Source organism: Protopterus annectens, chromosome 2.part0 (assembly GCF_019279795.1).
Source record: "Protopterus annectens isolate FY-2018-M chromosome 2.part0, PAN1.0, whole genome shotgun sequence".
In the NCBI taxonomy this organism is placed as follows: domain Eukaryota; kingdom Metazoa; phylum Chordata; order Ceratodontiformes; family Protopteridae; genus Protopterus; species Protopterus annectens.
The window spans coordinates 131,788,721-131,816,118 of NC_056728.1; the positions used below are offsets into that span (position 1 = coordinate 131,788,721).

Below are 27,398 nucleotides of genomic sequence, written 5' to 3' on the forward strand. Positions count from 1 at the left end.
TGTTTGTATCTCTCTTCTTGTGTCAAAAATCATAAATCTTCCGATATTATTCTGTCAACATCACACTTTAGGATGTCTGTTCTTTTGCTTATATTTTTGTTACTATTTACATTTACAGAAAGCACTCTAAAGTGGTCATACGTCAATGTTGTAGCATACCAGATATTGTGAAAATTTTAAGTATTTATCTCATTTGCATTATCCATTTCCTTTCTTTTCTCTTTTACACATATCCCTTTAAACTTACTTTTTCTTTCTCTTACTATTTTGCCAATATAATTATTTATACCTTTCACTATTATTCAGTTTATATCTTCCTCATTACTTATTTCAGAACCAGCTTTTATATTATCTTCCATTTAATTTTACTCTCTACCCTTATCTTTATTTTTACCCTGATCTTGTTTCCCTACTTTCGCTTATCTTTTATTGGGCATATTTCTTCTGTTTGTATGCTGTCCTCGCTTTTAGTTTCTTCTTCTTTATCCTATTTCTCTAGATTACAATCAATCCATAAAAGCCCAGTTCTGTTAAATTTATAGCACTCCAGTTTAGACCTTTTTTTGCATCGTGACCTGTTTTTCCACAGATGTAACATTTCCTGTTATCACAATTACATTTCAAATGATTATCTTTTACACAGAAAAAAAAAGCGTTTTTGGTTGTCACCAATATTTTATAACACCTCTTTTACCGTGTGCATTTATCATATTAGGGTTATGAACAATTTTTCTTTCTCCATTTTCAGTACAATATGACCGTCCCATCCCCAGTCTGTAATCTTTTATCTTAGACTTTGCTGATGTCCATAACTTCTTTACAAAGTTTGCGTTAAAGTCTCTTTAAAGTCTCATTTTCAACTTCATTCAAAATTGAGCATGTATTTTCTTTTTTGTTTCTCTGTAAAATTCTTTAATCACAGAAGAATTCCATGGATTACAGTTTTTTCTTCTCATAATCCCTCAAGAAACTTTACAGAACAGAATTAGTCTCAAAAATAATGTCACAAGATGTCTATCTATCTAGGGATAGATTCCTGTCCCAGAGACATCCCATACTCTGGAATTAACTACCTATCTATATCAAACAAAGCTCCTCATTAGCACTCATCAAGAAAAATCTTGATGATTGCATGGGAAATAGGAAATTCACCCTGGGGATCACTTCTGTGGCTCTGCTCAAGAGTGGCACAGGAAAATCATTTTCTTGGGTGGCAAAAGCCAGGGTACCTTTTTGGCTGGGCTTGTATAAGCCCTAGGGCCGATAGCCTAGTACCTTTCTATAAACCTATGAATAAGAATAAAAGCTCTTACCTCCTGAGCCTTCACAGCCAATGAAACCATTAAATGATCCCAAATGTCATATCTGTCCTTTTCTTTTTCTTCTTTGTTCTGAATTCTCACCATAAATTTCCTTTGATTCTTGACATTTCTTTTTCTGTGTTTGTCTCTCATCACTTTACTTGGAGTTTCTTTAACAATATGAGCGCATGATTTCTTTGACTGGCCATCATTTTTCAAGAGAGTTTTAAATCCTCCAATTGAATTTTGTCCATAATTTCACTCCGTAAAACATCTTTTCCACTCTAAAGCTCATTCTGCAACTAAGCTTCACCCAAAATATCATCCTCCAACCCACCAGACTGGAGGGTTATAATAACATATCCATCATTATTTTAAATGTTTGCTTCTGATGAAACAAAAACATTCTGCTGAGATAGCTCCCCAGAATCTTGTAGATCTTCAAACACTGCACCCACGTTCGTCTCTGTGCTTTCCCCCATCTTGGATTCCTTGACTGCTGCTCTCCTGGCTGTCACTGCTCTAGGAACAGAACAAGCACTCCCCTAATGATTTGGGGAAGTTCCTGATGCCCTAGCCAAATTTTCCCTATTGTATAAATACCACCTTGGGTCTCCCCTGAAAAGAAGTTAAAGAAAAGCCTAGTGGGACTAACCCGGTCAACAAAAGATAAATAAATAAATAAAATTCTCTTTGATATTTATACTTTGGTAATTCTGGTAATTGTTTTGTTTTGTTATTGGTGTGTCAAAATTGACATAAACACTGTATACCATTTGACCTTTGTTGTGCCTGAAAAGGTTTGTCACTCAGTCAACAAATGTAGAAATATGTTATGTCCGTCTGGATGTATCAGATAAACTCAATGTGTTTCTCTATCCTGTTCCATTCTTACCTTCCCTTTCACTACTGGTGTACCATTTTTTATTTGTTGTGTTCCAAGCAACATTAAAATCTGAAGTGAATTGCACTGTACCACTTCATCGAACAGTGCATTGCATGGCAGTTTCAAGGTCACTTTGTCTCTGTCTTCCTTTAGAAACACCCCACCACTTCTTCCTCTCCCCCTGTTCTGTTCATCTCCATTCCTCTCACTTGCCCAAAAACAATGTGGTGAGTTTAAATCTTAGTCATCTTTTTCTTCTGTCATATAGTGTAAATGTTCCCAGCATTCTAACCATTAAAGCAAAAACTATCACAGAGATCAGCTAGGAGCAGTCTTGTTTAGTAAATTAAGATATCGCACTGTTTTCATTCTCTTCCTCATTTTGTTTTGCACACTTCATGCCAGCTTAATTTCCTTTCATCCACATGGCATCTGAATAGTACATTGAACTTCAAATGCAGTCTTAGGAGTACAACACAGTGTGAAAGAATTCACTTCTGTATTCTGGAATCCAGTCATTGCACCATATGACTGATATTAATTTTTTTTCTTCCTGTAGCCTTCTTTGGCATATTCCTTTTGTGTTCCCCCTTCAGATTGTTTTAACCTTATATTTATTTTTAGCTTTTGCATAAAATCACACCTGCCACCCAGACCTCAACTATCCCCGTTTTGTAGGAATATAGCTATTTCCCTGCCAGGTTTACCCTTGCTGATGGTGTACCTATTTTTTGAGTTATGTCCCTAGTCTCAGTCTTGTTTTATATATTCACATCATTTTCTGAATCCTCCCATCACAAATGATTTTTGAAGCTGTTTAGTACACAAAACATACACTACATGACCAACATACTAATGGCACAAATAATTTAAACAGAGGACAAACATCTTGCATTTCCCTTCAGTGTCATAGATTGATTCATTAATGCCTGGTGTCACTACTTGATGCAGCACATCTGAACACTAGTTTGAGGACCAAAAAGAGGTCCATTGTTTGATTTGGCACTCCCTCTCTCCTATTAGGCCCACTCCCTGTGCCCTCATGCTCTACACTAGAACAAAAAAAAACTTCTATGATCTGGCGTTTTTGAGTTTTAGCATCCAGGTCATGTGACATTTCCCCAAAAGCTACAACATGGAAAGCAGATGGCCACAGCACTGTTTTGCCGTACAGTATTACAGCCGAAAAACACGATCACTGTGGCAATACATACCGAACAAAAAGCTGACTCATCGCATCACGCCCTAAAGAAAGCTACCCGGCTATATGTTTACAAGAGAGAATGCCACGGTAGCAGCACTGTTGCCACAGAATAACAATTGTGCCAAGTTAAAGGCTATAGGTATAAAATACCAAATAGTTAATAAGCTGCAGCTGAAATGAAAGGTAGAGGAGTCTTGCTAGAAATGTAAGCAGTCAGACATATTCCACGATCAGAAGGCAGTAACTCCAAAGACTCACTAGGGACAGGCATTTGTTGACAAGAAGATATACACTCTGCAAGGAGAAGACAACAGAAAAAATAAAATAAACAAAAAAAATATATCCCGCAAATAAAGCAGCAGACAGAAATATGTTCACCCCATGAACAAAAGTTGAGAAAAGAGGGGCTATATTTTGTTTTAATCAAGGAAGGGGGATAGCATGTATAGATTGCAATCTAAAAACAGACTTATGACAAGATGTTGTGATGAAGATATTCCCCAAGCAGTAAAAGTTCTACTTGAGAGGTTAGTACTTAGTGGGCTGACACGTATGTGCCTAATGATGTTGATGACAATGAGATTACACATACAGCTGCTTAATGAGAAGTGTGTCCTACCAAACTGTAGGGAGAATTACTTGCAGGAACCAACATGTATGTAGTATAGCAGTCACAGATGAGGGACATGAGAGACACCTGCATGATCTACACACATTGAATTAGCAGAGAAATATAAAAGTACAGCAAGTATGTTATTTATGTTATGTTTACCTAAATGTACAGAATACAGTAATGCAGTGTCTTCCAGAAGAGCATGTGAGGCACATGATAATCCTACACAATCATCCTACAACAACTGGATGAAGACAAACACAAGAATAGATCCAGACATGCAAAAAAAAAGGGAGCAGTAGAGGAAATATTCCCTAAGTAAATATCTGTAACTGGAAATGAGATTGTGCAAGGAACTGTGACTGGTCAATACATAGAGCAGGCTATTAAAAGGGAAGTGTTCAATAAGGACATTGATGCTAGTGTTTTACACTGAGTGCAGAGTTCATCTACAGTGCTGTTGTAATGTGACTATCCCAAAACTGTCTCAAGTTGGGAATAAACCATAACTGTCCAAGCTCCAGCCAGGAATACAGCAGTAGTCTACCATCTGTGAAAGAGAGTGGCTGAAAGTTACTACCTCTGCTACCAGTCTTGGCAAGCTGTTACAGTGTCTTTCCACAACAAAGTGAAACACTCCACACACAGGCATGCATCACTGGCATCCAGTTGTTCAGCCTAGCTAATCAGTAGAACGTGGATGCCGAGCAGCCCATCACAAGTAATGTAGATATGATGGCTACTACCTGTGAGTACAGACCAGGGCAGCTTGGTAGCCAATAATGGCGCAGTGTCCATCTAATGTGGCAAGCTAGTGATAGAGGGCTGCCTAAATCATTTAGAGAGTGAAACACTATCTAAATGATACTGGGCATGTATTGAGTGGAGGATAAAGGCCTATAGAGACTGGGCTATCACAGTATACCATGTTGAATGGGATGAACTGCAGAAATCATTGCAACACCAACATGGTCAGATGCTGCCAGTGTGCAGGTAGCAGAGCTGTGTGCAGAACTATGACAGAATGCAGAACACAGCAATGATTTGCCCAATCAAGAAATGCAGAGTGCCCTGCAAGAGATGCCATGTCATGCCCACTACTTCTCACCATCGCCAGAATACAGCAGAGGGCACAAGCATCTGTTTCCATACCTCTTGCAACTGTAGAGGACATTGATGTGAACTGGTACCCACTCCACAGTGGTGCTTTCCTCCTTCAACGGAAGTCTGACATGGATAGTAAGGACGCCATTGTTTTGCTAAGAAGAGCACAAAATTTGGAATATCTCTTCAAGTCACACACCATACTTTGGGATGGTACATTCCTGGCATGTGCAGAAGTGTGCCGTAAATTGTACACCTTGCATTGTGATCCATAGGCACTCCCACTAACACTAGGATTGTTCCCCTGGTGTACTACCTAATGACTTGGAAAACAGAGGCAGAATACAACAGTATGTGGGACATGCTTAAGGGGATGGCTGTAAATTTTGGATGCACCTTACATCCAGACTATATGATGACTGATTTTTAGGAAGGTAGTAATTTGTGCCACCTGCTTGTTCCATTTTACTCCTATAGTTTGGTGGTGGTAGCAGCTGCAGTGTCATCTCCTTGTGGCTCTCTGTGGTACAGGCACTGCATTTTCTGTAGCCATCCAAAAGTTAATTGCACTGGCTTTCTTACCAGCAGATGATATTGTGCCAGCTTTTCTGGAGATTGTTTTCCACAGCTAGTGAGGTTTGGTTTTATTGGCCTGAAAATGTCCATTTAAATGACTTAAAAAAGAAATAAGTCATGGGCATTCAGAATCGCCATATAGCTGAAACACCTGATGTTCATAAGGGTCATTTGCATGTATCCCATGTCCTGTATTACAAGAGGTTTGAGAGGTCACTCAGTGGAAGTTCTAGCCTGGCTGGAGTTTTCATTTAGTTTTTTTCTCCAAAGTATGGCAATCTCTAAGTTGGTGTGTTATAAATTCGTGGGGTGTGGGGGTGGGGCCTGACTCCTGCAAATAAGAAGTTTAAAGGAGAAAAACAATGTTCAAGATTTGCTCCTTTTTTTTTTTTTTTTTTTTTGGCTTGTCAGTACTCAGCTGACATTACAGTAAGGAGCCTGTCCGGATACTTGGCTGGATGTACATGCTTATCAGGGACTTTGCACCTGCCTTCAGTGTCTACAGTTTGAGAGGTGTACTGCTACCGGTCTTCAAGCAATACAAATACCTCATTTCACTGCTAAGTGTACCTTCCCCTTATATGTCTTTTTCATTAGTTAAAAGGTGATTTCAGGCCCATTGTGATGCTTAAGCCCAGTTTGAACAGGACTAAACCTTGAGACATTCTCAGCTTATTGACTTTTCTTTGCAGTGTTTCCTTAATAACCCCTGTCTTATTTTGCTGTGATGCTAGTTTATATTCCATTTCACCTTATTTGGTGCCAACCCGTTACCATTGTCATATGAGCACAGATTCAGTGGTCTTACTGAAGTCCATGTCCACCACACCTACAGGATTTGCACTTGTCTGCCTTAATTTTGACTCATTTAGAGAATTGGATCAAGATGCCATGACAGCACATTTGGGTTTGATACCTTTGTCTAATCTAGGGATTTAGCATCCATGAGTTCCACCAGCCTGCCATACCATATCTTTTCTAAGATGCTCCCTGGAAAAAGAACTAAGATTAACAGACAAGTCAATACCTGCTTCCTTCCCTAGTTAACCTTTTGTATAACAAAACCAATGTCCACAATCTGCTGTCTAGCAGCATCATTCTTTTTATTAATGAGATGCTATTCAGTTCATCAAGGAAGCACCAAGTATTTCTGCCAGCTTTCTTATCCCCTTAAAAGGCAACTATTCTGGGCTTTCTGCTTTACCTCCTTTAAGTCTCTTATAATCATTTGCTGCTTTTCTTGTAGTCTACCACTTGCCCATTTTTCATTAACTAATCATTTGGTTTGTAGTCCTCACACAGTATTTAGGTATGTTTACTTTTTGCTTGTGTACACAAAATCTTTACAGATATCTCTGATCACAGGGAACATTTCAGAACTTTCTTAGCTGCAGAAAGCTCTCTTCCTGCTTTCTGTGACCTACACAACATCTGTGGAGACCTGCCATACTAGGCTAATGTGGTGCAGGCTTCTGCATTCATTTGCCCTCCTGGCTAAGGTACAGCACAATTTATGAAAAGCATAACTTCTCCCATATGTCCTGTGCTGCACACGCCTCTCAGCTAAAATGAATTGGCCTAGAGTTTCTTGAATTTTAGTTGTGGTGGTGGGAGAGTTGCCACTGATGCCCTTCATTGGTTGATTGGTGTTTGCTGCTTATTTAATTCCCCATCCCCTCCTTAGCCATGTCTTCCATTGCCTGGAACCAGTGTTTTATATCTGGGTCATTTGAGTTGCAGCCATAGCCTGCTCAGTGACAATCACTTGAATCCATTCTGTCACTAAGACTACTATTTCTGTCTACATTTTTGTAGTCTTAACATCCTTTGTACCTGCTGACCATCCCATCTCCTGCTGCATTCAGCCCATTTGTTCTTCACTTCATTGAGAAGAGTTGATCCAGGGTAGACCAATGTTAAGCCAGTGATCATGTTTATTACTGTCTGGTGCCCTGTTGTGTGCACCAGTATGTACTTCCAAGTATGGTGCATGCATGCCTCCACATGAGTGTTGAAGATAACTACAGCACATGTAGGTGGCTTGGTAGAGCCAGGTACATATTCTGGCCCTTATGTTTGTGCTCTAAGCTATCATCATGTGTGAGTATTGCACCATACTGATCCACCTTTCTACCCTCAGGATGATTGAACTGACACTGGCTGCACTTCCATACTTTCTGGCCGGATTCTCCACTCCTCAGGTCTCCAGTCAGCCATGAGTCAGGGCTTTATTCATGTGTGCCAGAGCCAGCACGGATACTTAAGTCTGTTGGTCTACATCCTTACCTGCTCTACCCACCCATATGTAAGTGCAGTAGTGAAGAACTTATTCTGTTAGTGTGACTTTTCTCCAGCATTTTTTAAACTCTTTTCCTCTCCTTGTAGTAAAATAATTCCCTTATTTTCTCCTCTGATTATGATTGTATGTGAAGTTGCCCTTTTGCCCATCCTCAAAGCTCTATTTGGCCTGCCTGATTAGCTTAGTTGCTGTTGTGTGTCATTTTCACGTGCCTGTTTTCATTCCTTGACTACACCTTGCCCTTTTTTTCAGCTGAAAACCTCTTCTACCTTTTTCTTTAGTCAGACTAGTAGTTTACTCTTTCCACACTTTTTACTGTTTCCCAACTGACTAGATATCTACTTTCATATGATCACAGATCATTTTTCATTTAGCATTTCCCACCACCTCTAGGACAGCAGCACAGTCGCACTGTGGCATGATCACTGCTGGCAGATAGCTCTGTAATCTCGACTACCTTTGCCCTATCTTCACTTATTAGTACATTATCAAGGATATGTTTTACATAAACCCAAACATAAAACTATCTTAAACCTGGATCTACCTCACCAAGAGGATCAAAGGGCTCAAACATACTCAGTGGCATGCCATCTGTTCATAAATAGGACATGCTGGAGGACAGATTCATAACTGGAATCTGGAAATCCTAGTCCAGGTTAGGCAGAGTCCCTCATTGACTCTCTTCAAGAGGAATCTTGATGAGTGGATGCCCTGTGTATCACTTCTGTGTCACTGTTAGACAAAGGCACAGTATACTAACCTCGAAAAAGGGCATAGCAAAATAAATTTAAAATGGATGGCTAAAGCCAAACACATTCTGGCTAGGCTTATAAATGCCCTAGGGCAGATAGCCTAGTATGAACCTATGAACCTATAAGACTGTTATAGTGTGTTGTCTGTAATAAACATAAAAAATGTATAGCCTTGCTGTGTAAGTATTAAACACTACTGTAGTAGTTCTATTTAGAACGTTTACTGTGGGTACCAGTGTACTTAATTTATGTATTACTTTGTTTTTTTCAGGTTTACGTGGTTTAACACAGTATGGGCCTTGCTGTTCTTACCAGAATTGGATGCTGTTATTCTGACAAATCAAGGCAATTGGTATCCACTGGTTTCATTATTTCTTTTCCTATTTGGGACTGGGATCGCTTACTGGAGTTGCATCCTGTTTCACTTCTTCCTCAAACTTTTGTCTTCTTTATGGGGTGCTCTTAGAAGGTAAGGCTTTCCTGTGAAGAAAAATGCAGTAGATTAGGAAAGATGTGAAAGTATTATTCCACTTAACTATTTAGATACATACATTTAACATGTTTTAACTCCAGCAGATTTTTTTTTTTTTAGTTTGTCTTAAATTAATTCTCAGAGACTAGCTCACAAGATAAGCAAACCTTGCTCACTCCAGAATGAGTGGAAGGTCAGATGATGAAATATTTCTAGATAGGTTGGTTTGCTTTTTTAAACATTACATTTGAGGTCCTAGTTGTTCCGCGTATATTGGGGATAGTGGAGACTACTGCATTGTGGTGGTGTGAAATGGTGTGTGTATTCTACCAGATTGATTTCTGTGGCATTCTAATCTATTTTCGATGTTTGTTTTTTTTACATATATAGATATTCTGCAGAATGTGTGCTAAATACTATGGAAATATTACAAAAATGCCATGCTTCTGTCTGAAGGCACAGTTAATAATGACTCCTGATACACTTCTGCTAGTGCCTGCAAGGGTCAGTTTAGAGGTCCATGAAAAACCTGTGGGTAGCTAGCTTCTTTCTGTTGGATATGAGCTGACTGTGCTATTCTACACCTCATGCTGTTTGCATACAAATGCTGTATGTCCTGTGTATATCTGTTTTTCAGTTAAATTACAAGTTCTCTTACTTGTGGTGATATGATATCGACTCTTACTTTTTACATTACATTTTGAATTGTGCTGTTATTCTATAGTATTATTTATTTATTGACATCTGATTACCGTGAAAGTCCGACTGGGTAGAAGCCCATTTTCAGCAGAGGCCTGGGGAGAAAAGCTCCAAATTACTACAAAACATTTTAAGAACCATAATTTTGCAATCTTAGAAAAACAAAACAAATACATTTGCAATTTAAATAATTGTAAAAATTAGACATAAATGTAAAAACATTGGCTAAGAATCGATACAAGGTATATGACAATCATTTAATACAGAGAGAAATTTTAGACAGTTTGTAGACAAATTAAAGGTAAAGTAGTATAATACAAATAGAAATTGCAATATGAAGTGAGGTAAAACAGGCTTATTATATATTTAGAGAGAAAGTCAGGGAAAAGAATTAGCAGTAAGGAAGTAAGTGAAAAAGGGAGGGTAAGAAGGTATAAGGAATGAAAAGGTACCTGTTCACGTTTAGGGATACAGTTTATCCTGGTTTTGAGCAAAAACAAAGCCAGATTTTAGGTAGGAAGTCTTTAAGAATGATTTATGAAAGATGGGAGGGAGGGTATAGACTGGATGGATACAGTTAAGGAGTTCCAGGCCTTGGCAACCTTGTATGAGTACGGACAGTGCCCAGCAGATTTGCTAGGTTTGTAGAAAGGGGTTTTTAGCCACTGGATAGTAAGGACCAACGGGAACATAGTTGTATAGAATGCTTTTTTAGTGCTAGACAGGCAGATGGATGCTGGATAATTTTATAGGTGGTAAGAAGTTGTGTATATGTTAGTTGAGGTGCAGTTCTAACCAATTAAAGCTATTTCAGTGCTACACAGTAGTGGGTTCTGAAAGGGGTATGTGCTGCAAATTTAGCAACTCTGTTGTAGCATTGTTCAAGTTTTAATTTTTGTAATGACTGGAAGTTAGTAAGGATGGGAGTGCCATAAAGAAGAGTAGGGAGGCAATAAGTAGTGGCTAGTTTAGTTTTAGTTCCATTGGTGCGAAATTATTTTGCTCTGTAAAGTATGTCTAGTTTTTGATGAGTTTTTCATATGCAATTTTGTATATGCAGGTCAAATGTAAGATTATCATCCACTATCACCTCTAATAGTTTGCTATGAGAAGTGAGTGACTTCAGTGGATGTATTATCAAGAGAGAGGACTTAAAACTAGTAGTTTGGTCTTTTTTGGGTTGAACATGAGTTGTGAGTTATGGCGCCATGTTTTCATGGCTGTTAAAGCTTTCTGAGTAATTTTGTGGAGGTGTACCATGTTATCAGATGTGCAAATGAGAGTGGAATCTTCTGTGTATTGTATTAGGGTGACCTGTTGTGTGGAAGTATAGAAGGTGTTGGTGAAAATGTTAAAGAGGAGGGGACCTAGGATAAGCCTTGTGGTACACAGGTGGTGACTAGGAGGTAAGAAGAGAGAGTCAGGAGTGCCATTTTACTGATACTTGTTAGGTAACTTTTGAACCACATAAGGGTGGGCTGAGAGAGACCTAGTGAGGACATCTGAGGCAGAAGTTTACTGTGGCAAACTGTAGTGAAGGCTTTAGATAAGTCTAGAAGTAAGGAAGAGACTAGTTTGACATTATCTGTAGCTTTATTGACAGTATCTATTTAGGTTAGAAGGGCAGTGCTAGTACTATGTGAAGGATGGAAGCCATGTTGTTTAGGGGATAAGAGTTCTTCCTACAGGAGATAGTCTAGCAGTTATTTTTGAATGCATTTTTGAAGTATTTTGGTGAAGGGAAATAGATTGCTATAGGTCTAAAGTTATTGTCTGTTGAATTTCCTCCTTTGTACAGAGGGATAATGTGTGACTCATTTCCAAAGAGAGGAAATGTGGGATTCCTGGATTGTCCTGTTTAGAGAATTGAGACAGGATAGGGAATGCTATTGGCTGCTGTTTTTAGGTACACACTTGGAAGGTCATCAACTGAAGAAGAGCATGGTTTAAGTTTGTTTGAGTAGTTTTATAGAGGATGTGGGCATAGGTTTGAAGGTGAAAGTGGATGTGATGATATGTGGTTGTTGGACAGGGCTGGGATTAGATGTTGAGGAATCCTTGGTTAGAGATGCTATACTATCTATAAAATAAGAGTTGAACTGTATTGCAGTTTTGAGTGGTGAGTTATTGGGAGAGGGGTATGGGTTGAATTTTTGGCTGGAATGTTAGACTTCTTTAATAGTTTTCCAAACTTTTTTATGGTTATATTTTGTAGTATTCTGAAAGTTATTATAGTATACACATTGTCTTCATTTGTTTGCTTTTTATCAAGATATTGAGGTGTTTTATATTTTGCCACTTTCCATGCTTCTTCTCCATCCTACATTAGCATTCTACTCTTTTTGAATAGCCATACTGCACTATTTGTTTTCAGTCCCTTTCTTCTAGGAGGTGCAAGGCTGTTTAGGATGTTTAGAAAAGTTGTATTGCTTGTAATTACAGGATCATCTAAGGGGAGGATTTTTAGGAGGTTCCAGTTAATAGATGATAGTTCAGTAATGAACTTTTTTGGGTTAAACTTGAAAAGGTTACGTGTTGTTTTATAAAAATGTGTGAGAGGTCTTGTCATATAGAGTGGGAGATGATCACTGAGAGAGTCTGACATTGTCCGTGTGGTAGGGTATCTGCTAGGATTTGATAATAGGATTGAGTCTAAAAGGGAATTTGATGTCTTGCTATAATGTGTGGGTCTGTTAATTAGTTGTGTGAAACCATACAAGTTCATGCTAGTTTCAGGGGAGTTAAGAGTTTATGTCCAACCAACTGACATTCACTTCACCTAGTAATATTTTTCTTGAGGAAGTGTTATAGATATCCGGTGTAGGATATCTTTCAGTGCAGCTGTATTGTCACCAGGAGGGATATAAAGGACAATAATACATCATTGTTTATGTTGAGGAAAGCAATAAGAAGCTCTGCTGAACTGAATTTTGGTGTTGGTTTGCTGTAAGAGAAAATGTGGTAGGTATTGAGAAATATTAAAGCAATACCATCACCTTTCTTCATATGGTCATTAGGGATAATAATATAGCTAGCAGGTATAACTTTGATGTCATTTTTGCTGGGTTTAAGCCAAGTTTCAGTTACAGCAAGAAAAAATACAGGCATGTTTTCTTATATTTCTAACATTTGTTGCAGCAAAAATTAGATCATCAGGGTTGTGGATTGGCTTCTGTTGGGTTACAGAAGTGTGTAGTAGAGAATTATATTTGTGTTCATTGTGATAGGTGGGACCAGGAATAATGCATATATTCCCTCCTAGAAACATTTTAGTATATTGGGGAATTATGCATACTTGCTTTTTGATGAAGATTCTTGCACTTACTTTTGTTTTGGTTTGAGGTGAATTGCATTTAATCAGCCTATATTTGGAATAAAGGTGAGGGGAAATACTAAATAGGATGAAAAACAGTAACAAAAAATAGCCAGCACACATTAGTCAATGAGCAATACTAAACAGGTTTGGTGCAATGTGTGGAAAGTGTAAAGAAGAAGTATGGATAGGTGGTTGGGACAGAGTTGTAGAGATGTGATATGTAGCACTGAAATAGCTTTAATTGAGTCATGGTAGGATGAAAGATGGCAGAATAGGAGGAAAAGAAGAGGATAAGCTGAAGAGTAGCATAGTTATGTATAATAGGAATCTGTATTTTATGGATGTCAGACAGTGAGGAAGAAGAAATGAAAAAGGAAAGAAGGAGTTGCAGGACAGTAGGAGAATCAGTGATGGTGGATTCTGAAATCTGGAAAAGAATAGGTAAGGAAAAGTATCTTTTATAAAAGAAGAGAGGTAGGTTGTCCTTGTATCTTTGGAATGTAAGGAATACAAGGGGTATTAAAGGTTAGAGTATAATGACTTCAAAATAAGAAGAAATTAAGGTTTATTTGGGAAAAGTAAAAGATACAATGTGGAATAGATTGGTACTATTAGGGAGGGTTGTGATTCTAAATGGATATAGTGCAAGGCAGTATGAGAGGAAGAAAGATAGTCTGAAATGGGGCCAAAATTAGTAATAGGGAAGTAGGAAGCAAGAACAGAAGTGCATGTATAGAAGTAGTGAGGTCATTTGGGGAGGGTTTTGGGATGAGTTACAAGTGAATTGTTTATGTAGGAAGTACAATATTAAAGTAAGAGGGGATGGGGGATTGAAGCAAAGCCAAGGGTAGAGGGCTTCCCACCCTCAGATTATTTTATAACCAAGAGCAATCAATTTATAGCCGGAACAAAGCAATTAACAAAGAAATGCAATTAAAACAGTTTGTCATTTCCTGTGACTAACTGGCATATGCAGTATACTCTACTGGCCAAGCTGAAGGGGACAGTGACTTTCAGTCACAGACCAGGCATGTATGTAACTAATTAAAGTTAATAGGCAGCAAAGTTCTTCATGATAAATATGCTTACATTAAACAATGATAAAATTGTCAGTAAATTTGTAGGTGTATAGCCTTGTGGCAGAGCTCCTGAAATACTGAGGTCACATGTAGTGGCCGCGAGCTCTAAAATGAAAGGGTGGAAAAAACTGTAGGATGTAAAATTATAATGAGGCAGTAAAGTTAGTACTTGTTATATAAAAAAAAAAGAGATGGAGGAAGGACAAAATTAAGCAAGAGAATATAGGGGAAATAGAAGAGCAGCGTGATGGTAAAAAAAAGTATATGAATGTAAGCCCAAAGTAGTTTTAGCAGGAAATATAATGATAGAGAACCACAGTAATGCAATGTAAATATATAGCTGTATTGAGCAAATTATCAGAACATGGCGTTAACACTGATAAGCACACTATAACACCATCTCCTAGAGAACATTCATGGGATTAACCAATACGTTAAAACAATGTGTGTGTGTGTGTGTGTGTGTGTGTGTGTGTGTGTGTGTGTGTGTGTGTGTGTGTGTGTACACACCCAGGATCATAGGAGGTCACTAGGCTAATGGCCCCGGGCCCCTTCCAAGCCTAGCCAAGAGTTTATCCCCAAAAAGAAACCTCAATTAGCACCTGTTGCCTCTGTCAGTGAGGGACACTGGTGGAACTCCTGGAACAAATTTGTGGTTTCCCATCCACTCATCAAGGTTTCGCTTGGAGGGTCAGCGAGGCGCTCTGCTTGATGTATATGGGAAGTTTGTTCCAGAGACGCGGCAGCCTCTAGGAGACAAACCTGTCTCTGCAGCAGGTTTTGTTGATGTCACATATTAGATTCAGGCCTTTTGATCGGGTAGTGCGTGAGGAGTTAGACTTAAGGATATTTATTTATTTATTTTACATTTGTTGACCGGGATTGTCCGACTGAGCTGAAGAGCCCTTTTTCAGCAGCGGCCCAGGGAGAAAAGCTCCAACATAGTATACATTTTTCATTATAAATTAGCATTAAACAGAAATGTTACAGGATTATTACAAGGCATTAAGTGGCAATACAATGTTATACAGTGTCAATAATCAGGAGTATAGCATAACTATTTCAAGATGTATAAAAAGAAATATGTCATTAAGATGAGTATAGTTTTTGGGGTAAGTGGTTGCAAAAACCCAGTTTTATCATGATGTAGTTGCATGAAGGCAAGAAAATTACAATAGAATGTTTCTCTGAGGCAATTTGCTTAATAGATTTTAGAAGGCAGTAGAAAGAGTTGTCAAGGAAGATTAGAGAGAGCTAGTGAGAAGAGTGAGTTAAGGGCAGAAAGTAGATTAAAGTATGAGAAGTAGGGGGTGTTTAAGGAGGGAGAGTGCAGTGCAGGACCATTGACTTTTAAAGTGCTCTTTGGTGGCTGTCTTAAATTGTTTAGGATGTGTAAGGGTCCTGATTTCTATCATGATATTGAACATCTCTAGTAGGGCAGGGTCCAAGATTGCCTTATAGGTGAGACACAGATCACCCCTGAGCAATCTGTACGATACCGAGTAGAGTAATAGTGATTTGAGCCTGTCTGCACAGAACAGGTGTTGGAGGCCATGAATTCTATTTGTGAGGTATTTCAGTTGCCTTTTCAGTTGGTGCAGATGGTTGGAGAGGTACATCCCAAATGGGGTGTTATACTCCATTATTTGTCTAATGAGGGAGGCGTATAGAGAGGTGATAACCTCCTTTTTTTGGATGCAGTCCATTTACTTATGAGATGAACCAAGTAAAAGGCTTTTCTGACCACTGCCACTACATGATGGTCGAATGTGAGGTTATCAACCTGAGTGCCCAGGTCTCTCACCATGGGTTCTGTGCTTAGGGGGTTGCCATTGATGTGGTAATCAATAAGGGTTGTGTTTTTGCTGAATGGTATGATGATACATTTTTTTTGCATTTAGCTCGAGGCCACGACTTTGGCCCAGCCATTAGCTGCTGTGAGACCCTCTTGCAGTATGTTAACATCATTTGGGGAGTCAATGACAGCACCCAACTTATAGTCATCTGCAAACTTGGTCAGCCACTGGCCCTTTGTCTTTGCCTGGACCTCTGAGAAATAGATGCCAAACAGTAGAGGTCCCAGGACAGATCCCTGGGGAACTACACTAGTGACAGGTCTGCTATCGGAGGTAGAGGTGCCTATTTTGACATTGAGGGTCCTGTCACTGAGCCAGTTGGCCACCCACCTGATGAGATAGGGATTTATGCCAAGTTGTCTTAGCTTTTCGATGATGCTCAAATGGGGGATTATGTCAAAGGCCTTGGCCAAGTCTCAAGGTAAGGTGTATGTACTGGCTTTCCCTCATCCAGGGCCTTGGTGACAGTCTCAAAGAAGTCAACTAGGTTCAGCAGGCAAGATCTACCCTTGATGAATCCGAACTGAGTGGGGTCAAGTTCTTGGAAATTGTTTTTGTCCTTGTTTATAAGATCCTTAATAATACGCTCCATGGCTTTACAGACCAAACTTGTCAAGCTAATGAGGCGATAGTTTCCAGGGTCAGTAGTGGTACCACCTTTGTGCAAGGGGATGACAATGGCAGTTCTCCACTCTGCTGGAATAAAGCCAGTACTTAGGCTGTGGTTGAATAGGGTTCTCAATGGAGAAATCAGTTCTTGCTGGAGATGGAGCAGAATAGATCCTGGGATACTATCAAGTCCCATGGAAGCAGTGTTCTTTGCCTTGGATAGGGCCTGTAACACTTGATCTACGGAGATGTGAGGTACGGGACAAGTGTCGGGGATTCCAAAGGGCCTTTGGGTGGGGACAAGGGGGTGAAGTTTGTGATGTACCTATCTGCTAGCAGGTTGGCTAAGTCAACAGGATCAGTGTAAGTGATACTGTTAAGTACTAATTCAGAACAAACCTAGGCTTTGCCACGGAGGTTCCTGACGTAACTGAAGAAGACTTTATGGTTTCCCTTTGTTATGGAGGCTAATTTCGATTCATAATTTGCCTTGGAAGTTTTCACTAGTGATCTCATTTGCTTGTTGATTCTAAGGAGGGAGTTTTTCCAATTTGAAATGTGTTCCCTTTTACCCTTGGACAACATTTTCTTCCTTTTGTTGCAAAGCCTGTTGATAGAGGATGTCCACCAAACAGGTTTGTGTTTCCTTGAGGAGCAGGTTTTAGTTCTATTGGGTATGGTTGAGTCCATGCAGTTGTACAAATGCTTGTATACTGCATTGGCATACTGTTCAGCATAGTTGTCTGCATCCTGTAAAGGGGCCGGTGGTGTGAAGCCACAAATACCCTCTCTTAGGAGGTTTTAGTCAGCTTTTGAGAAGTTTTTTAGCTTGATTATAGCTGGGGGAGTTGGGTGGGAGAGAAACTTCGAATGAGACAGTCCGATGATCGATCTCATCAGGGAAGAACATACCATGGGAGTGGTGCATCGGTCACCCATGTTGGTAAGAACCAAGTCCAGAATGTTATCTCCCCTTTTGGGGATGAGACAAGCTGGTCTAGTGCATTACAGTTGATGAAGTCGAGGAATCATTGAGAGAGTGCATTAGTGCAGGAGTAGTTCACCCAATCTATGGTGGGGATAGTTGAAGTCACCAAGGATCAGGATGTTGGGGGGTACCTAGCTGGAGTCAAGTAGATCCAGGTAAGAGGAGTGGATGTCCTGAGTCATGGAGAGGGGTCTGTAGCTAGCTATAACTTGGATGGATGTCTTGCCAACAGTCAGTTGTACTTGGAGTAGTTCCATTGCGTCATGCTGGCAAACCAGTCTGGAGGTGTGCCTGTCCTTAATGAAGATAGAGACAGCACCACCCTTAGTCTTCCCGACCTCATTTTGGGGACGGAATGTGTGGAATGAGGTATAGCCTGGTAAGGCAGGGGTGCACTCTGCAGCCCTGAACCAAGTTTCCGTGACTGCACAGACATCAGCATCCTCCAGTGATTCCATTTTCAGGTTAAGGTTCCTAGCATTAACCAACATGACCTTCAATTTACTTTTTGACAGATCTTTTAAGTTGGAAGGTTTGTCTTTGGGACATTGTCTAAAAAAGGCACAATAAGGGAGACGAGAGCCTTGGCCAAGATTCAGAAACCCAGTGGTGACAGGTGAAGGCCATCTCTGGCAAAGCATCGAGGCCTATCGACCATGTCATCCCAGGCAGACAGATACTGGATCCCCTTGGAATGACACCAGAAACTAAGCCAGTTGTTGAAGTTGATAATTTGTTGTTGGTATTGTGGTATCATTCTTGGTGAAGGTAGGATGCTGCTTAGGGCTAGGGTCATACTTGCCTGGAACACACACTCTGAGAGTTCACTCATGACTCTCTTCATATAGTCCAGGGAGGTATGTCTCAAGTCATTCACACCAACATGTATAATTACAGAGTTGTACTTCTGTTTGTTGTGCAGAGACTTAAGTGCTTGCATGATGTGGCGCATTCTGGCACCAGACAGACAACTAACCATGACCTTTGTCAAGCCTGGTGAGGTGGACATCGGTGTGTCTCACAGTTGAGTTGCCAATGACTAGTGTGTTTGGTTTATTGTTCTGTCTTCTGGGCTGTGATGGTTTATTGTTTTGCCTTATGGGTTGTGTTTATGAGACACTGGTGTGTTGTCTGCTGTGTGTGATGTGTTTGGTGTATGTGGAATGTTTGTGTGTGTTTTGGAGGTCCCTGCTGTTTAGGTAAGTTTTTGTTAAGGACCTTTGCATAGCTGTGTGTTTGTTGTGCTTGGCTCTGTGATGTGAATGGTGTGGTATTTGTGTTGACAATCTCCACTTTGTAAGGATTACTAACTGTGGCTCGAGAGAGCATGGACTCCAGGTTACTGATGTACATGCATTTCTCGCAGGTGGAAGAATTATGTGCTAGGTGCAGAGGGTTGTAAGTAAACATGAGGCAGTTGCTACACTGTCTCAGTATGCCCATGTCGACCAGGTTGCCAGGAGAATGTGAAAAAAACTTGAAACAGACTCATATATGGACTTATCAGGATTTGAATCCAGGACCTCTCTCACCCAAAGCAAGAATCATACCCCTAGACCTTGTGTGTGTGTATGTGTGTGTGCGCGCGTATATATATATATATATATATATATATATATATCAAAAAAACAGCAACTCACATTGCATGCATGTTTTAAAATGAAACATGCTCAGCATACGTAAAGCATGCCCAGTATGAATGAAAGTGTTACAGATATAGCAGACTGTCTTTTCACTGTTTTACACAGTTTTAGAACAGAAATGTAATAACATATGACACATACCATAGTTCATAGAAACTGAACTTATAAAACCCAGTCTGCGCAAAAAAATGACATTGATTACATCTGTCATCTTAGAAGTGACTACAGTACTGTAATTTACATAGTGATAATTTGTGTGGAGTCTTAATGAATGCATTCTTGCACATTTGCAAACATTTTAATGTCCTGTCAAGAAATAGTTTATTGATAAGGAGTATTGTATTGTACACTGTATGTTTTTTCTTAGTGAATCATTGGTATTACATGATGATGAAAAGTACCGATTAGTGCTTCATAATGGATTCCTGACTTTATATATGCATATATAATGCATGTGAATATCTTTCTCTACCTGTATATCTATACCTAGCTCTCTCTCTCTCTCTCTCTATATATATATATATATATATATATATATATATATATATATATATATATATATATATATATATATATATGCGTGTGTGTGTGTATGTGTAGAGCAGTGTCAGTGACACAACAGGTTGCACCTCACCTTTGGGTTTGGAAGACCAGAAGGCTGTGTGTTCAATTCCCAGTTCAGGTGATTGGCTTGCTAACACTGCAGTGAAGCATTGGAGGACTGGCATACTGCACTCCTGAGTGTTTCGTCCTTCAGTTGAGATGTTTAACTAGTGTCCCATTTGATAGAGTTAGTGTTAGCAAATATGAATGTGAAAGATTCAGAGACAGCCCCTACATCTGTATCTATGTGTCTCTGGGTGTGTGTGTGTGTTTGTGTGTATATGTGTATGTATATATATATATATATATATATATATATATATATATATATATATATATATATATATAAAGAAATATAATGTGTGTGTTTATATTATTTTATTTGTCACTTCACTGGGATAGTCCCACTTAGGCTAGGAGACTCTCTTCATGGAGACTCAAGATGGTGTCTATACCACTAGGGGAAATTTGGCCAGAGCATTGGGGAACTTCCCCTACTCTTGGTAGTAGGGGGAAGAGTTTGTGTGTGACACAACTGACTTCCTCTTTTTGGTCCAGACATGGATGCAGCCCGGTGAAACTGGGAGAAAACATGGAGACTGTAATCCAAAGTGAAATGGTGGTGAAAAGCACTGAAAATGAAGGTGAAAAGGTAGAATCTATGCCAGAAATGTTCTCAAATGATTTTGTGAGCAGAGAAAACATTGTTTTCAAGTGGAGAGGAGGTTGAGAAGGAAACAGAGGTGAATGTAGAGGTGCAAACGTATTTGGAGCAAAATTTCCAGAAAAATCTGTTTGAATTGATAGAAACAGTGGAAAAATGCATTATTTCAACCCTCCATTCCAGAGGGTCATGGGATGTTTATCTGGAAGAGATGATAAACCAGAGTGAGCCAGAAAATGGGGCTGCAGTATCCTGGAGTGAGATTATGGAGAAAATAGAAAGAGAAAATATGCCAGAGAAAGTTCCAGAGAAAAGACTTATGCTGAAACAGTGGGAGAAGTGGCCAAAGAGGAGATGAGAATAAAGGAAACAAAGAAGAAATGTGTTGTTCAGGTTGTTCAAGCTATGGAAAATTTTGATTTGATATTTGAAACTGGTCAAGCTATGGAAAATTGGGGGGCGTTTATGAAAAAAAGAAAACTATCTTTCCATGGTCAGAATATGTTGTGCAGCCTTTTTTTAGACAAAAATGGTTTTGATTCAGTTTAGAACTAAAGTGGAAACAAAATAACTGAAAGAACATTTGTTGACAATATGTAAAGAATGATGGGCACTACTAGAATGATGAAAGAGGAATATCGACTGGGGAATGGGAATGTGCAGTAATTTTAAAAACGGAAAATGACAATTACATATACCTAGTATTGTTAATATTCACGGGAATAGAGATTTTGTGAAATATAGAAGACAACGTTAAACTTGCTATTTTGTTGAAAAAAAATGATCATTTAATTAATGAGTGTGACAAAAAAGGATGTTAATGTGGGCAGACAGGTCATAATGCAAAGAAATGTAAATGAAGAAATGTAAACCTATGATAATGCAGGACATTCATTGTTAATGTATGAGACAGAGACACAAGAAAATGAAAATAGGAAAAAACTGAAAATAATGTTATACAAGAGAAATCTATAGAAGAAAATGGTGCACAGGAAGGTAAACCACAACTGAAAAATATAGAAGTTGCATTTAAAATTAAAGAGAAAGAAATAGATGAGGCAAGTGAAGAATCAGAGTGGCATATAGTAAAAGGCAAGAACCATTCACTAGGGAAGAGAGTGAAGGAAAGAAAACAAAAGTTTTAAAATATAATGGTAAGAGAAAATAAAGGTAAGGGATAAAAACATCTTTTATACAACTGTTCTATAAGGCTGAATTTTTAGCTTTAAATGTGAACAGTATGGAAAATATTGAGAGGAGAATTGATATATATTGGTGTGCGGCTGTAGATTCTCAAATGTTAGAAGACATTAGATTGTTAACGGAAGGGGAAAGAATGCAAACAGGCTTTTGAATAGTACTATTTGGAATACATGTAAAAAATGTGTTCAGGTATATTGTTTAAAGAGGATATAAAGATATTAGATATAACAGTAATAGAACTAGGGAGAATAGCTGTAGTCAATTTGAGATGGAAAAAGCATCTATATAAGGTTATAGCCTTATATCCATATATGACAAAGAGAGAGAAATAATGTTTGTGTGAATATGTATATAATGATGGCTGGTGACTTTAATTGTAAAGTAAGGAATAAAAAGGACTGTAATGTTGGAATAGAGACAGAAATTATGAGGAGTGGACAACTAATAAGATGGGAGAATAAACACTGGACCTATAAAAGGAATCAAATAAAGAGAGAAATTGATTACTTTTTAATATCTGAAAGTTTAAACATTTTTCAAAAAGGAATAAAATATAGTGGATTTTCTGATCATGTGACTATTTGGATAAAAATTCATGAAAATGTGGAGTATATTAAAATAGGAAAAGGAATAAAAAGAATTGATGAAAAAGAATTTAGATATAGGAGAAAGAAAGCTTATAGAATTATGGAAAGAACATATTAGCATGAGACCTTTCTATGAAAATTGGACCATTTGGTGGATACAATTTAAAAAGATATATAAAAAGATATTTTATAATGTGTAGAAGAGAAGAGGAAAAGAGAAAAACTGGAATACAGAGTATTAAGTAAAGACCTTTTTAATTGTTAGTAGAAAAGGTAGATTATTATATGAAAAAGAAAGAGAAAGATATAAAATAATTCAAGATAAAAAATTGTCATATAAGCAAAAATATTTAAAAGGAAAAAAGAGCACCATATTTGTCTAAAATAATGAAAGAAAAAAATAGCGAGAATTGAAAAATAAAAAAGAGCAACAAGTTAAGAAGCAAGAAAGAATATATGAAATAATTAAGAGTTATGTACTAGAGTTATATAGTAAAAGAGAAGTGGACATACTGTAGTACAAATTTATAATGGTGAGAAGTTTAGTAAAGAAGACAGTGAATATTTAAAGAAAAAAATTAATATAAATGAATAAATGAATTGAATGAGATTATGAAAGATATTGACAGATTCATCTACGGGATTATATGTGTTGAATATATAATATGTATAGGAATGGAAGACTGTCAAAAAATGGTATTTATACAAGTTGGGATTGAATGTATGGAAAATGGAATTATGTACAAGGAAATTTGTACGGGGTTTTAAAAATTGTGTTTAAGAAAGGAAGTAAAGATGAGATAAAAATTGGAGACCTATAATGTTAAATAATACAGACTATTTTTTATGAGAATAATAGCTAAAAGAGTACAATGTAAAATGGAAAGGTTATATGATCAAAATGTGTTTGGAAGAAAAGGAAGGGGAAGTCAGGATTTGTTGCGATTAATGAGAGAAATTATTGACATTAATAAAAAAGTAGAAATAAAGGTGTGATAGGTGATGTAACTACAGCATATGACAGTATTCAATATGAAGCATTATGGAGAATTTTGCGGGTATATAACTTGTGGCAAAATATTACATATTAAATCAATATATGAAAAAAATTATGTGAAATTAAGCATAAATGGTTAGATTGGGGAAGATGTGAAAACAAGGATGTCCAGCCAGCAGTGTAATATTTTCATTAGTCATGAATGTAGAAGTTAAGGAAATAAAATGACAAGTATTGGAGGATATAAAAAGATGAAGGAGGTACAAATACCAATAATGCATACTTATGCTGATGACATTGTAATAATTGCTAAAAATAAATTATTGATGGAAGAAATAAATGAAAACTTAAGTATAATATTAAAGAAACAATTTATAAGTAGAAAAGGAATGAAGAAAAGTAAAAGTGTTATTAATGAAGAGATGAATGAATTTCATGCTAAAATTGTATTATGGAAACTAAAAATAATGTAATAGAAAAGAACAGAAAGAAATTGTATGTTACTATTATGAAATTGTTTTACTTTATTGATCCCTGGAAAGAGAAATAATTAAGAAGAATACAATAATGATGAGATGTACAAATTATAGAATAATTAAAGAATGTAATGATTTTTGTGGAGGTTGTCCATAGGTAAATTACCAGTAAAAGCAAATATGGCATGCCAAAGTAAGCATGATAGAATATGTGACAAGTATAAAGAGTTTAAAACTACAGAACATGTGTTTTAAAATGTGAAATAATTCAAGAGTTGTGGAAAGAAATATGTAAACATGATTTGGTAAAAGATTACTGGAAATTTGACATATTAAATATGGACATGACCGAGTACAGTTATGGAACAAGATCTCAGTGAAAGGCAAAGAAAATGGGCAAAGTTATATTTTATGTATCGTGGACAATATGGAACAAGAGACTTAATGAGATCAAATACAGTATAAAATGGGCATTGACAAAAATATTGGAGAAAATATGGTTTTAGTTATGGGTAAAAGGATGGGGGAATACTTAAAAAAAGTTGATGCATGTTCTTTATGAAAGTAATGTAAATGTGTGAAATTTAAATATGTAAATAATATGAAATGTATGAATGGTCACAAATTAACTTAAGAAGGAGTACTATTTGGCTAACAAAGAAGCGAAGAGAGGAGTTGCAGTAGCAAAGAACAAGGCATCAGAGGGTATTCTACCAGCTTCTGAAAAGTGACTCAGTAGATAGCATACAGAAACTACATCAGGCTTCAAGGCAAAGACAGAAAGTTAAGAAAATAGTCAGACACTCATCATAAGGGATGCCAGCAACAGCCTTCTTACCAAGTCCACATGATATCAAATGCACATGGAAGGAGTACTTCTACCAGCTCCTGAACAAAGGAAATCCCACAGAAGCTGTACTGTTACTGACAGAGCCTACAGTGAAAGAGGAGGAGGAGCCCACCCTAGAAGAAATAACAGCACTAGGGAAAATGCAGTCAGAAAAAGCAGCAGGCAGAAATGAGGTCACAGCAGATATGATCAAGATGTTGGGTGAGATGAGGGAGAAATGGCTCCTGAGGGTATTCATAACAGTATGGAGGGAAAGTTATCTTCCAGAGGACTGGTGAATAAGCATACTAGTGCCAGTGTACAAAACCAAAGGGAACATCCACAACTTTGGTTAGTACAGATGTATCAAACTCCTGTCATACTGCATGAAAGACCTGGAGATGGTGATTGATAAACGGATATGCAGAGTAAGAGAAAGTAAGATGGGAGATGAACAGTTTGGATTCAGATGAGGATGCAGCACAGCTGACCCAATGTTTGCAGTGAGACAGATAGTTGAGAATAAGCCAGAGATGAGGAGAGAGTCCAACTGGGCATTTCTAGACTTGGAGAAAGCATATGACAAGGTCTCAAGAAAGCTGTTTTGGGTAATCCTTTGGTGGTACAAAGCCCCCAAAACATTGGTAGACTAACAGCAGACTGTGCAAGGACCCAGTGTCTTGATTATGAACAGTGTTCTGCCTCACAGAGGGATTCCCAGTTGTAGTGTGTGTACATCAGAGATCAGCTCTGAGCCCGCTACTGTTTCTGTTGGTGATGGACCACATCAGCATTCAGGTTAGTGGGAATATATCAGCAAAGTTGCTGTATTCAGACAATGTGGCATTACAGGCAGATTCTGAGCAAGAACTTCAGAAAATTATAGGGGAAATGGAATGCAAAATTGAAGGCACGTAGGATGAAACTGAGCACAGATAAGACAGTTTTAATGGCTGCAAATGGGAGAAATCATAAGGAGTTGAGAACTGAGATAGAAGAGAAAAAAATGAACAGATTTAACAGCTTGACGTATCTGGGAAGATCTGGGAGTTGAGGAGAAGGGAAGTTTGAATGAGTAAGTCAAAGGTAGAATCAGGGGGGTTGCAGCTAACTGGCACAGTGTGTCAGGTGTGGTGTATGGCAAAAGAATGCCAAAGAAGCTGAAAGTATGGTGCAAATAACAGTGGTGAGACCAGTACTATTGTGTAGTACAGAAGCCTGGGAAGTAAAGGTAGACCAGTTGGAAGACACTAAAGGTAATGAATATGAAGTGCCTGAGGTGGGTGGTAGTATACATACATGCATACATACATACATACAAATGTTTCAAGCACGGGCATTAAAGCCCTTCTAGCTTGCCAATATGCCAAAAAACTTGTTCCCATAATAAATGTCCAGGCTGTTCTTAAAAATATCTAAGCTAGTACTTGTTTTAATGTAATTTGGTAGTCTGTTCCAAGCATCAGTTACTCTGTCAGAGAGCCAATTAGTACACTTCTCATTTCTATAGAATCTTCTACATAAGGTTGTCTGAGAATTCTCTAGTACTTTTTGATAACCCGAAACATTCCCAGAGGTAGTTGTCCCTAAATGCCCTATATACCTGAATAAGATTTCTTAAATGTTTGTAAGAGACAATGTACAAGTTCAGATATTTTAGTCTTAGATTTTCACATCTATGGATGCCCTTAGTATTTTTCTGCTGTACTCTTTCCAGTTTATTCATGCTTGTTTTCCTGTAGGGTTTCCATATTGTTATTCCATATTCAAGTTTGGGTCTAATGTAACTAACAAAAAATGACTTCATTATGTTTGATTTCCTAGACTTTATAAATCTTTTTGTACAACCTATAGTTTTACAACTATCATTAGCCAATTGGTTGATATGATTAGAAAAACTCATAGCTGAATCTACCCATATACCCAGGTCCTTAAATGAGTCTACAGTTTCAATCATTGTGTGCTGTATTAAATATTCACCTTTCATTTTATGTCTCCCAAATCTCATATGCTTAGTTTTTGATGCATTTATCAACATATTATTCTCCTGTGCCCATATGGTCAATTTAGTCAAATTATTTTTCAGACATGCCTTATCTGTAACACTTGTAATCAGTTTACCCAATTTCAGGTCATCAGCATATAGACTGTAGAACACCTCAGATGAAAAAGTAAGGTCTGAAAGATACAATCTAAACAAGTAAGGGCCTAGTACAGAGCCCTGTGGGACACCTTGACTGCAACCAAGGATTTCACTTGTCCAGTTGGTGTGTGATACTTGCCATGTCCTATTTGTAAGCCATGCAGCTATCCATCTTATCAACAGCACATCAGTACCTAGTTGTACTAATTTATTGATCAGTGTTTTGTGCATGACCTTGTCAAATGCTGAAGTTAAATCTGTATAAATCACATCACTTCACAGCACAATTTTTCATTCATAGCTGTTATTATATTGTTACAGAACATCATGATACAGGTGGTAATAGATCTGTTTTCAACATATGCATGCTGATATATGGTTTCAAGTACCAACCTATCCAGTTCTGACAGTAACTTATCCAGTATTACCTTCTCCATTATTTTTCCACAACATGAAAGTAGACTTAAGGGTCTATATGATTCTGGGTTTGTCCTACTCC

At 37.9% G+C, this 27,398-nt stretch overlaps 1 protein-coding gene across 1 annotated transcript in view; it reads left to right on the forward strand.

Moving 5' to 3' along the window:
* The window catches only part of PGAP1 (post-GPI attachment to proteins inositol deacylase 1), a 2,682,422-nt gene that overhangs the window by 2,085,563 nt on the left and 569,461 nt on the right, over positions 1–27,398 (forward strand). Inside the window, exon 20 of the mRNA XM_044060619.1 lies at positions 9,007–9,204. Within this exon, the coding sequence (XP_043916554.1) occupies positions 9,007–9,204 (198 nt within the window). The remainder of the gene's footprint in view (positions 1–9,006; positions 9,205–27,398) is intronic.